We start from the raw sequence: 12,364 nt of genomic DNA on the forward strand, positions 1-12,364 counted from the left end.
GCTAAAACAAATCCTCCTGTGGAGGCGGAGCTCCTTACCTGCTGGTGGGCAGCGTGTCCTCCGAGCCGAAGTCCACGTGTTGGACCAGGACGCAGACGGGCGACACGCTGCTGAACGTCAGCATCTTGGCTCGGTAGAACTTCCCGTCACTGTATTCGGCCAGACACGGACCGCCTGCAGGGTTCAACTTATTACCTCCTTCTCGTTTGATTCGGTTTCATAAAGGTGGACTTTTGAAAAGAAACATCTGATTTAACTGTACATTCCAAATTAATCTATTTAAGAACCCCGATGACGCCTAAACACCCCCGTGTGTGAGCTGGTAAACGTCACCCTGACGGAAGCTGGCGAGCGGCTGCAGGGCGCCAACGTCTGCGTTGACTCGGGTCAGAGCTCCGTCCAGAGTCTCTCCGCCTATCTCCTCCTCGGCTGCTCCATCCAGCCACAGGAAGATCTGCAGAACCGAGGGGAGAATCACTCCCCCTCCTCCTCCATGGAATCATCTAAATCGAGGTCAATTGATCATGTGACTCCCACCTCGTTGGGGGTCCGAAGGTGCTTGACGCTGACTCCAAAGCGCTCCCTCTCCGGAGGCAGGTCGGGGTAGATGAAGGGCCCCAGCATCGGCTCCTCTGGGCCCCTCAGGTCCTGGAGACACAGTTTTGCGGTGAAATCACCGCCAATGAATCGTTTCTGTTAGAATCGTTTTCCGGTCTTCATTCGAAGCAGCACCTTGATGTCAATGTCCCAATCGTCCAGGAGGGCGGCGGGAGACGTGTCAGCGTGTCCCTGCAGAGACAGAGACGCATGTCCGCGTGAAACGAGGTGGTGCTGTGGCATGCTGGGAAACAGAAAGGCAGACGGACCTCCTGTGGCGAGGAGCCGCGCTCCATGGAGGCGTGTTGGTGGTGACACAGGATGCTGCTGAGGCTCAGCCCGTCCAGGTAGAGCTCCACGGTGAGGGGTCGTCTCGGGTCAGAGGGCAGCTCCTACCCCCCCCCCAGACAGACATCCCTACTACTTCAGGCCAGGCACCACACCCCCCCCCCCCCAGAAGAGGAGTGGTCCTACCGTGACTCGAAAGTCAGGACAGCGGTTCAGCAGCAGCTTCCTCAGCAGGGCCACCGCGTCCCGCTGCCACCTCCCCCCGACCTCAGGAGAGCAGAGGGTGGGGGGGCACGTCAGTACCAGGATGTCACACAAGGAACACACACACACACACGCACACTCGCTCGCTCTTACGGGCTTGATGGCGTGCAGCTGGCAGGGCAGAGAGAGCTGAGGGACGTCGGCACACAGCAGCGTGGGGTGCACGTGGACCACCGGGATGTTCTCCACCAGCCCGTAGTCCACGTACTGCACCTGGAGGCCGCGGGCATATTGGTCATATTCCTACTAGAAGTACTGTTTATTCATCCAACACATGCTGGATTTATGGAATCCAGTGATTTATAACACAACTCCAGTTCATGGGTTTGTTAACGCGTCCCTTCCTGACCTTCACGTGTCCTCCCAGCACCTCCAGCACCTGTCCTCTGTACCACAGCATGTCGGGTCCGATGACGGCGCAGCCCTGCACAGACTTCCAGGTGTAGGGCTTCTGCCTGGGCAGAGAGTCCATGCTGTGCTGGATCCGCTGCCTGAGCTGCTGCAGCAGACCTTCTGAACCACGGAGACACGACGGAGTCCACGTGACAAAGAGGCCACAACAATCCACCGTTAAGAGCGCTGGCAACGGATTTCATCATCGATTCGTTGTGTCGCCCGGAGCAGGAATGAATAATAAAAGATCCGAGCCGACGCAGAGGAAAGAGCAGCCAGCAGCGCCGGCAGTTGAGTCACATGACGCAGAAAAAGACCTCTGTTCAAGTCAAAAGGTGTGCGAGCATTTCACATTGAATAAATTTTAAAAAGTCAAAACAGGACAACGTGCCACGAGAGCACTCGTCATCCAGCTGATCAAGCTAGCGTTAGCTCGCTAATAACAGCAGTAAAGTAGTTAGCAAGACTTTATTTACCCGCCTTTTTTGGACCGTTCATTTTTCAATCTGTTTCAATGAAAAAAACCTGCTTTGTGGTCCAGAGAAGAAACAAAGAAGAAGGAAGTAAAATGTCAGAGCGGATTTGTGTGGACCTGCGTTCTGTGTTCTGGTGTAGATGACACCGTCCTCCCCGATGGCAGAAACACTCATCTGGACGGGGCCGAGGCTCGGCAGCTCGGGGGGGCGGTACAACCCCGTCTTCACCTGTCCAAAAAGACAATCAGGACACTTTCCTCTTTATTTGACCTACTTCCTGCTTTATATCCTGAAAAAAAGTCCTTCTAGATGTTATTCAGGCCGAGAACATTGTTCTTCTAAAGAGACGAAGCAAAGCACGAGGATCCGATATGAAAGAGACTCAAGGATATTCCAAGGAACTCGGCTAAATGTGCCACATAACTCTTCTGTGTTTATGGGTCGACACAGAACCCTAGTGCGTGTGTGTGTGTGTGTGTGTGTGTGAGGTCACCTTCTCAGCAGACATGATGGTGCGGGGGGCTGGTTTTGGGGTGGAGACGGGTGGAGGCGGGGAGGCGAAGGCAGGGGGAGTTTGTTCTATTCTTTTCTCGCCGTCAGAACCGTCCTTCTGGGTCTCAATCACCGGCGACCCGGCATCGGTTTCTGTGGATGTTTCAATGGCTGCATCTCTGCGAACGGACCCAAGCAAAGAAAAGGCTCATAGGGCAGAAGAGCCCCCGGTTCTTCAAAGTGTTGAAGCTGCATTCTCTCTAGTGACCACCAGGGGGCAAATCCTCACGCTTTCTTCCTCGTAATGGTGGTAATGAATGGATTCTTAAGTCTTTGAAGAACAGTTCCTGGTTTGTGAGGCAGTGGTTGCATAGCAACAAGAAAGAAACAAAGTACAGGTCAACCACACACCTGGGCTTCCTCTCCTTGAGGGCGAGGCCCTCGCCGACCAGGAAGTCAGTGAAGTTCACCAACGCGCCCTTCTGGTTGGAGCAGAACAGGGTGACTGGTACAGGGGGCTCATCAGTCACCTCCTGGGCAAAGAGAGGGGGGGGGGGTGTGAGACACGTCGGTACATAGGAGTTAACCAATAAGAGCACTGGGGGGGGGGGGGGAGGAGACCTTGATGGTCAGGACCGCCAAGGCCCCGGTGAGGTGGAAGGAGATCAGGTCGCAGGCCGTCGCCGTCCAGGTGGAGCACCCCCCCGCCGGCCTGCAGGGAACCAGCCAATCAGATGGGAGTATCACAACATTTCATTTTCAAACCGGTGTTTAATGTCAGGGTTCATACACCGTTTGACAAATGGATTTCCAGGAATATGTTACATTTTAAATTACCTATACAAGTAGTCATGTCTCGTTGTATTAATTTGTCCTGTTATTGACGAGGCTAATGCACAACCAGATATTCATTGTGTTTCCCCAACCATTCAATTAGGCCCCAAGAAAGTCTTCGAATAAAATATAAAATGAAAAGACTAAATATCTCCACAACGAATGTAAAAAAGACATCCAAAAACAGTCCAGTCTCGTATCGATACAATAATTAGTGTGTGTGTGTGTGTGTCACCTGATGTCACTGAGAGTGCACTCTAATGCCAGGGAGCCCGTCAAGAAGGATGGGAGGGGCCGCAGGTTGCCGACGGGAAGCTTCACCTTGTTGCCATGGTCACAGCGCATCACCTGGTACATGGTGGTGTTATCAATAACATTCATTCGGGAGCATTGATGACGCCGATGATGCACTCGGATGTTCGTCTGTTGCTCTCCTGTCACCTCGATGAAGTCGGTGGCCTCGGCGCCGGAGCAGACGCGACCTCTCTCCCACACGCCGTCCACCAGGGCGCCGCAGAACATGTCGGCCTCCCACACCACCTCCTCCAGCTCCTTCAGAGCACACTCCTCCTCCACCAGCTCGCACAGCCTGAGCGACACAGCCACAGAGACCCGGTTGGGGAGGAGGGGGGGGGGGGGGGGGTGTTACAGATAACACGTTTTATAAAGTTCATTTAAATCCTTTTATATTCACACGCCGACCTCCTGAGACGAGAGTCGTTGTGGGCGAACTGGACGTAGAAGCTGCTCGGCGAGTTCACGTGGCTCACTCGGACTTTCAGGTCTTTGAGTTGATCGGGGAGCCTCAGCTGGAACTCCTCCTCTTCCTCCTTCTCCTCGGAGGAGGAGGTCCGGTCCGGGGCGTTGCCGCCCTCTGGGGCCGACCCAACGTCGAGGGGAGGGTCCCATACGTCGAACTCCTCAGCAGCCCCCGCCGACTCGAGTCTGCCTCGAGGAAGGAGATGGAACAAACGTCACTTTGTGGGTTTGGGACTGATGAAGACTCCTTGCTCCCACAATGACGAAGTCTCACCCCTCTTTGAAGGAGGCCAGCTCCTCTCGGACCAGCAGCTCGGCGATGTCGTCCAGGCCGCTCTCGAACAGTTTGACCGGCAGAGGCTCGGTCTTTGGGACATTTCCTGCAGGGGAACAGGGAAGGAAACAAGTGGCTTTATCGCTTTAAGGTGAGACCAAATGACCAGCTGCTAGTGGAGCAGCAGGTAACCGTAGTGATCACAGACGTCATTGATTCAGAGTCTAACAAGTTCAGGACTTTTTGTGTCGCTATGCTTAAGAAATACATTTCATCACAATAATAATAATTCATCAAAATCAATCGATCAGAGTACGAGAGGCGGTGACATTCTGACAGAGCACCTGTAGCCACGACAGTGAGGAGCTTCTGGAGAGCCAGATGGATGAATCTGTTCTTGCAGGCGTCGCTCCACGTCTCTGCATCCAGAGGACTCACACCGGACAGACAGCAGCGGACCGCCTGGACAAACGAGGAGACACACATCCTGTCCACTCAACACAGCTGGGTATGTACCAGATGATACCAGGAGGTGGAGCTACAACGCTGCAGAAACCAAAGAGTGGGTTCTCACCCTGGAAGGAAGAGCGAAGAACTCGTCCTTGATCTTCCTCAAGTCGCTGACTGGCAGCGTCTTCTTATTGCCGAAGTCGACGTACTGCACCTCCACCTTTCTGCCCCCTGGATGACCTGCAAGCACACACACACACACACACACACACACACACAGAAATAGGTTTTTTCCTTGTTACAATAGATGCAATTTTCAAATCAAATCTTTTTTTAAAGATGCTGGAAATGTTAGCAAACTTTTTGCAAACCTGCATCCAACATATTAAACAAAAAACGCATTACAGCACTAAATCGAGCTTTTATCACGTTAGTAATAAGCAATACGAAGACGTGGTTTACTCGTTTATTTGGGAGAGGAGCAGGGCACAACTAAAACTAAGCTAAAATTTGGGAAGTTGAAATAAGTGACTGATATTTTGTTTATGGGTGGTTTGTAAACCAGAGGATTATTCCTGGATTACTAAACCCTCATTTCAGGGGCTCAAAAGGTTTAGTTTTTATCCTAATTCCTAAACCAGCCTTTTACTAAGGATACAAAGCCAATTTCATAATCTGTGTGACTAGATTTAAATTCGGCCATCTGCATCCGTGGAAGTGGAAAATATTTCCATTTCTGCAAAAAATGGTTCCATATCTCCAGGATCTATGATTCTGCTTCATAGAAAGGGTAAAGACAAGGAGCAGCGGACCTTCTCATAAAGCTTTAATTAACTGGGAATTTTTCACTCAATCCAGTGACGCCCCCCCCCCCCCCCTCACCTACGACCCGAGCTCTGTACCACAGCTTGTCCTCGTAGCGGGCCACGCAGGCCTGCTCCATCACCGGGCAGTAGATGGTGAGGTCTTCTTCTGCACACGCTGTGGTCGCATTGTAACAATCCTGAAGCTTTGCTGAGAGCAACACAAACTCCATGTTGTCAACCTGGAGGGAGGGAGGGAGGGGGGAGGGGAATCATTTCTGTGCCCTCCCTTAAACATAAATGAAGATAAACACGGCACATGTGCAGCACCAGCTGGATGTAGAAGTCAGCCGGGCTGTTGATGTGGGACACCACAGCGCTGAGCTCCGTGTTGATCTCGGGGTATTTCGGCGGGTGGAACAGCAGCGGCCACATGCCCAGGTTCACTGGAGAGTAAAACCTGAGGGCACAGTAACATTAATAAATAACAACGTGAGATGGAGACCCACGAGCTCACGGCGGGTTTTTCACCTGGCCACTTCGATGAAGACCAGGTACTCCCTGACGGAGATGGGCGCGTCGCTGCTCTGGTCCACGGAGGCCTTCCTCAGGTCCACCAGCAGCGAGTCCCGGTCCTGACCCATGGGCCGCATCTCCACCGCCGCAGAGCCCACCACGCCGAGGAACGCCAGCTTGGCCTCTGCGCTCCAGCCCTTTGTCTGGACGCCGCACACAACAGAGAACGCACGCAGTCACACTCTAGTTCTGTCACATTATTGGACAATAAAGTACAGCCTTTGATACCTTATTGCTTTACTGTAATCAATGAGGCTCTAGAGGGAGTCTCTCTGAGACGTTCAGTTAGCAGAATTAACACGGAGGCCCCCTTTTTTTTGTCGTGAAACGCGTTTTCCTGCTTTTTATTCACGTTGAACCTCGAGGGTCGTCGTACGACAGCTTTCCCCCTGATCAGAGAACGTCGACGTGTCACCGCACTCATTTGAATGTTCTCACCGGATCGTAGGGGACGAGGTCCTTGAGTGAACATCTGATGGCCTGAGGAGCAAAGTAACCCAGCTCCACCTTCACGGCCTCCTCCACCTTCCTCAGGTGGTCGTTCACGGCCTTCAACGAGGACTCGGGCGTCTCCTCCTCTCTGGGAAATGTGTGGAAATCAACGGATGATCCTCTGTGGATCTTTGGGTCTAAATCACAGAAATTCAATGAGAATTTACGTGTGCACGTCGAGGCTCTTCCCGAAGCCGGAGTCCAGGAAGAAGACCCGGATGCTGGCCAGCCGGCCGGCCGGGCAGACGCTCACAGCCTCCACACATCCGCGCTGAAAGACCTCGAGCACGCGGGCCCGAGACCAGAGGCCCGCCCCCCCCTTGGCAAAGACCGTGGCGCCTGGAGAGGAGCAGACCCAAACAGACGAGTGGAAGAATCAGTCGATTATCTTAAGCTATTACATTGAAACTGAAGAAACATTCCTTTGTTGTTTAATTAACTTCCCCCCCTAACCAATAATAGTGACTTTAACCATTTTATTAAATGCATAATTTAGGTTCCCCAAGCGGACCCACCGGTCTCCACCGTGTCGCTAGGACCGAAGAGGCAGCCGTCTGCGCAGCAGAAGAGGTCGATCTTCTTCTCCAGGATCTCACGCTCCCTCTTCTCGGCCACGTAGCTGACGTAGAAATGACTGGGATTCACCACGTGGCTTAGCACCACCCACTGGGCAACTGGGAAGGCAGGGTGAGGACAGTCCAGAGGGGGGAGGAAGGCGGGCAGTGAAGGGGAAACCAGGTGAAAGGGCAGAGATTTGAAAGAGGATGAGTAGGACATTTAAATTCATACATTTGTGGTTGTTTTCCTAGATTTTACAATCAAAGTGTGTGTGGTTTTATCAAAAACGTCAGACTTTTCCAAAAGAAAGAATCTGCGTTATTTATATGAAAGACACCGAGTTGCCGCTCTTCACCATTTCTCTTATTGCCAAATTGGCGATTTTTCTTCCTCCTGTGGATTCTCCAGTCATTGGCCAGCTGGGGGCCGGTGGGCGGGGCGGCTGCAGGAGGACGCAAAGCATTTCACAAAATGTAAATAGAAAGCTTCTCTCCTGCCTCCATCGTCCTGTTTGGACTTGACATCCCCCCAAAAGCAGCCTCGACGCACCTGTCTCCTGCCGCTTGGCTGGAAGCTCCTTGGGAACCGCGTGCAGAGCTCCTCCCGAGGCCGAGCGACGCCGAGGCGTCGGGCAGCAAGAGCCTCGGGCCTCCGGGCTCCCCGGCTGGGGCGACGCGGCGTTCGTGCGCGTGACCTTTGGACTTGGCTTTTTCCCGGAGCTGCTCTGCTGGGGGCTCCGTGGAGGAGACTTGAAAAGCCTGAGTGAGAACGGCCAAGAGAGCCGAGAGGAAAACAAAATGTGTCGGGGAGTAAATCACTCAGCCAGTCAGGTGGGATTTGCACCACCAGGCGGAGCCTGTTCCGTTTGAACCTGATCCAGTCGGAGGTGCGCTTGGTGCAAACAAAATCAAACACACCTCCCTGAATATCAGAGGAATATAAAAGCAGCGTAATGACTCCTGGTGGGAAACTCCATCATGAAGCCATCTGACTGAAATCGGTCATTGTGATATTATAAATTTCATTTTAAACACTTTTTTTTCTCGAAAAAAAAGTTTTCCGGTTCTTATTAATCTGTTAAAATGATCAACATTATATATTTATCTTATTATTTATTTTGAAATTGACATCACTTTGATCTATTTCAAATAAAGATCATTATTATTCTTCAACACGTCCTCCACTAATAACTAAACGGAGGACTTTTTAAGGACTCACGGCTTTGGGACGGCGACTTCCATTTTCAGAGACAACGTCAGAGTCTGGTTCAGGTTCTCTGACAGGAAAACAAAGCTGGAACACAAAACAAAACATGAAATAAACAGTACATGTTCGGTTTGTCAAACTCCCAAAACAGTTTCAGGGCAGGGAATAAAGCAGTGGTAATTTAGTGGATATTTAACCTGATTAACAGCAGGGAAACACGTCTTAAGCACATACTGTGAATAACAGATCAAACATCAGACAAACCTCAGCCCGGAGCCCGTGGTAATGCTTTCCATATCGTACGACTGGGTATCCACAGGAGCCTCCAACGTCTCCACAACCTGTGACCCGCACAAGCGGCGCAGCAAAAAGCACACGCGGGGTTCTTCATCGGCTGCCCGAGGTCCCTTGGAGGCGTGTGTTTGGGGTTAGAACGTCTCCTACCTTGTCCAGGCTGCAGTACTGCTCCAGGAAGGGCACACGGCGCACTTCTCTGGCGACCTGCATGGCGATCTCCAGGGCCTTCCTTCTCTTCTGGACACGGTCCACCTCCTCCTGGCTGGATGAGAACCGGGCCTCCAACTGACTCAGCTGCACGTCCTGCCTGTGGACAAAAAAGGAACCACGGAGGGGGGGGCGGGGGGGGTTCTGTGTTGTGTCAGGTAGAACTATCGGTTTGTCAATGACAATAATTACTTTGCTCCATCTACTGCAGTAAAACACGGACTGTGGAGAAGAACCTCACACAGACTTCTAAACAGCACGCCTGTTTGTGTCCCAGCTTCCTTGCGTATGGATCTGGGATCAGTTTACATCCTCACCACTTCTCAACCGCCTGCAGGGCTTTGCCTGCAGTCTGCTTGATCTCTGCCTCCAGCCGACTTCTCTCCCTCCCCACCTGCTGCTTCAGGCCGACGGTCAGCGTCTGCAGACACGAGACGCGAGACGCTCGCTTAACAGCTTCACATCCGCTGTTTCATTCGGATGTGAGGAATGGATTCATGCCTAAAATAAGTTCATCGAATCTGAAATATGAGACCGATAATTGCTGCTGCCGCCGATTGATCGATGAATTTCTAGTGCGTGAAGCTTTTTTCTTTGTGGATGGAGTGCAGCTTTCACCTCGTGGATGGTGTCCAGAACAGCGACACTTTCTGCAGCTCGGGCCAACGCCTCATCCACCGACTTCTTAATCTCCACGATGTCAACCTGCAGGAAAACGCACAAGCAGACGACTTAATTGATGTTGTTTACATCCTTCTGTCCAGCTCGTTGTGTTTCATGGTCCACATGAAAAACTCTCACATCTCAGGCATGCGTTTTTATGGAGGAAGTGTTAACCCAGCTTTGTCTTCTAGCTCCTCCAGGGAAACAAAGCCTTTTCCCAGGAACCACAAAATGTGCACACCATCCACTCAAGATATTTCTCTACTCCCCTCATCCAGCTACATTTACGTTTCCAAGAGAACCAGAGAGACGCAGTGCAGAACAGTCACATTTTTGCAGCGTTGAAAAGCGTTGGAAACTTAGTATTAGGTAGCCAATCAAATCAAAGATAATAACAACACACGATATTCTTGTTCTTCGTTATTTTTCCCCGTTATTTACAATGATCGGTTTCTACTTTTACATTAATGTCTTTCCCCTCTAGGCCTGACGTGCTACTGTACTTTAATTCCATCTCACATACCTGAATGAATGTACACGTCTTTGGCAATAAGGGTAGCTTGAAATGAGTTTAGTTTGAACAGCAACATTTTGGTCTGAGGTGAAGGTCACAAACCTGCACTTTGGCCTCAGCGTCTCCGCCGATGTCTTTGGTCGTTGTTAATTTTTGCTTTTCGCGATTCAATGATCCATCTTTAGACCTTAAAGAGACACAAAGGCAACTATCAAAGCATAACATTAATTCTCACGAAAAGAGGTGTTGAACCGAAGCTGTGTCAGCTGGCTGCTTGATCTCAACTTTCCAAAATACCTCTTCATTTTGTTCACTTTGGAAGTGTAGATGAGGCCAATGATCCTGCTGTCCTCCTGGAGGGCGAACACCCCTCCTTCAGGAAGTGCAGACTCCACCTAAACAGAGCGAACTTGGCTTTGTAACTGTCACCCTATAATCAAAAACTAAACAAATCCTAATTGAGAAGATTTCGTGGCGGCCTGCTACCCAACCACGCTGGTAAAGGACGACGCCGTTTGCATCGTATGTCTGATTATAACAAGCCTTTACGTAATGACAACCCCCGTAGAAGAAAATATATTACAGAAATCCCTTCTTTGAGGTTGTGAATCAGAATCTGGAAAGATCCGAATCTCCATTCTTACATTAATCAATATTTCCCCCCAGCATAACTACAAAAGTCCCATTTCACCTCACACTCGGGACAACTAATGACTCCGCGGTGGTGGAAGGTGTGCAGACAGGTCGTGCAGAAGATGTGAGCACATACAAGCACACGAGGGAGGTTTCCCTCCGAATCATCCTCTGAAAAACAAAGAAAATACAGAAAAAGAAAAAAAAAATGAGACAGTTGAATTTAAAAGCACATCACAAACCAACATTAATTTGTACAGAGGCATGGGGCTTATTGCAGTTCACTACCCGATAATCTAAATAATGTAAATTTAATTTCAATCAAGTTATATTATTCTATATATTCATGAATATTGTTTAAAGTAATGTTGAGTCCCAGTAATGCTGACATGCTTGTTCTGTAATTTGCAGTTGCTACAGCTATTAAGTTGTTGGTTCAAACAGCGCTGAAGAGTCGGTGTAGTGTTATGGAGTAAATATCACATTCAGTTGGTAGAAATCTACACAATGTAAGTTTTAAGTTTGTTACTTACGTAACATTGTAAATGACGAACAGTATGGTGATCATTGTTTGATTATTTGTTTTTAAGGTCGATTTAGTTATAATATTTTGACATGTTTATAAAAATACCACATTTTGATTGTTTAACAATTCTATTATACATTTTAAAATTATAATTGTTAATTAGAAGTCCAGTTACAGGTACAGGTTACAGCGTCTGTCACGCTTTTTCTTTTTTTTTAAACAATGGGGGGGATTCAACATATTTGAATCAATGTCTTTAAAATCACGTGTTTTTATTGCTGACATCTCGCTCCCAGAATCGCGTTGGGCGCGAGATTTTGAGGCTCTTTGGTGCTAACTTACGTTAGCTTAGCTTATCACACGCAGCTGAAAACGAACAACCCCTAGCGAACTTTGAAAATCTAAGGACAATACAATATGCTGTATTTTCAAAGCACAAAGTATAATTCATCAGTATTTAAAACTTTTAAAAAGGACTCGCTAACATGTCTACCTGTAATTAGGCTAGCTGAGCTAGCTTCCACCGGCTTGCTAGCTGGCGGCAGCCGCTGAAACAACGTTTTAAGCTAACTTAAGTTATAGAAGGGTTATATAACGTACTAAGCTGTAACGTAGTATATTTAAATATCCTACCCGGCAGTCTGAACCTCTCCCCGCAGAACCTGCACTCCATTGTGCTGAGGTTGTCGCCCGACTCCATATGTATTCTTATCTTGGTCTTTTTATTTGAAGAGGTTCTGCTCCTCACAACGACCAGGGTGCGCGGTCACACGGGTTTTGTGATCACGTGACCGCGCAAGGTGCGTTCACGGCAAATAATGACTCTTCCCCTATTTAGTATTATTGCATTATGTAATATGCACCTTTATTGACATGCTGGTGATGTGTTTAGCTTTAGCCATACATAAAGCCCAAATAGAGCTCTTTCCTGTGGACAGTGGGGGGCACCAGAGACTGAGAGGACCCACAGGTGGCCTTGGGTTGATGGTTCACAAAGTCCAGATGTGGGTGCGTGTGTGTGTGTGTGGTATATGGTATGATGTTGCTTTAATGTAAGTCATG

At 49.6% G+C, this 12,364-nt stretch overlaps 1 protein-coding gene across 1 annotated transcript; it reads right to left on the bottom strand.

Annotated features, from left to right (window-relative positions):
- Nucleotides 1–34: 34 nt before the first annotated feature.
- Nucleotides 35–12,124, bottom strand: rnf17 (ring finger protein 17). Its single transcript, XM_062564882.1, has 35 exons — nucleotides 11,936–12,124; nucleotides 10,835–10,947; nucleotides 10,441–10,538; nucleotides 10,246–10,330; nucleotides 9,585–9,671; nucleotides 9,284–9,387; nucleotides 8,907–9,066; nucleotides 8,727–8,803; nucleotides 8,475–8,549; nucleotides 7,806–8,014; nucleotides 7,612–7,698; nucleotides 7,214–7,372; nucleotides 6,866–7,037; nucleotides 6,645–6,786; nucleotides 6,162–6,349; nucleotides 5,961–6,090; nucleotides 5,710–5,872; nucleotides 4,952–5,067; nucleotides 4,722–4,839; nucleotides 4,378–4,483; nucleotides 4,047–4,289; nucleotides 3,786–3,933; nucleotides 3,580–3,692; nucleotides 3,132–3,222; nucleotides 2,922–3,043; nucleotides 2,512–2,689; nucleotides 2,135–2,246; nucleotides 1,499–1,662; nucleotides 1,243–1,362; nucleotides 1,072–1,152; nucleotides 867–989; nucleotides 733–789; nucleotides 538–648; nucleotides 334–454; nucleotides 35–174 (listed from the first exon to the last, which is right to left on the bottom strand). Exons 1-35 carry the CDS (start codon nucleotides 12,000–12,002, stop codon nucleotides 35–37), a joined length of 4,380 nt encoding a protein of 1,459 aa, XP_062420866.1. The 5' UTR covers nucleotides 12,003–12,124.
- Between the last annotated feature and the right edge of the window lie 240 nt (nucleotides 12,125–12,364).

Source organism: Pungitius pungitius, chromosome 10 (genome assembly GCF_949316345.1).
Source record: "Pungitius pungitius chromosome 10, fPunPun2.1, whole genome shotgun sequence".
Lineage (NCBI taxonomy): Eukaryota > Metazoa > Chordata > Actinopteri > Perciformes > Gasterosteidae > Pungitius > Pungitius pungitius.

Coding starts and splice junctions, on each gene's coding strand:
- rnf17 (XM_062564882.1), bottom strand. CDS start 12,002: ATGGAGTCGGGCGACAACCTCAGCACAATGGAGTGCAGGTTCTGCGGG. Junction 7,373..7,611: donor ATTTGGCAATAAGAGAAATG/GTGAAGAGCGGC, acceptor CTGCCTTCCCAG/TTGCCCAGTGGGTGGTGCTA. Junction 6,350..6,644: donor ACCTCGTCCCCTACGATCCG/GTGAGAACATTC, acceptor TGCGGCGTCCAG/ACAAAGGGCTGGAGCGCAGA.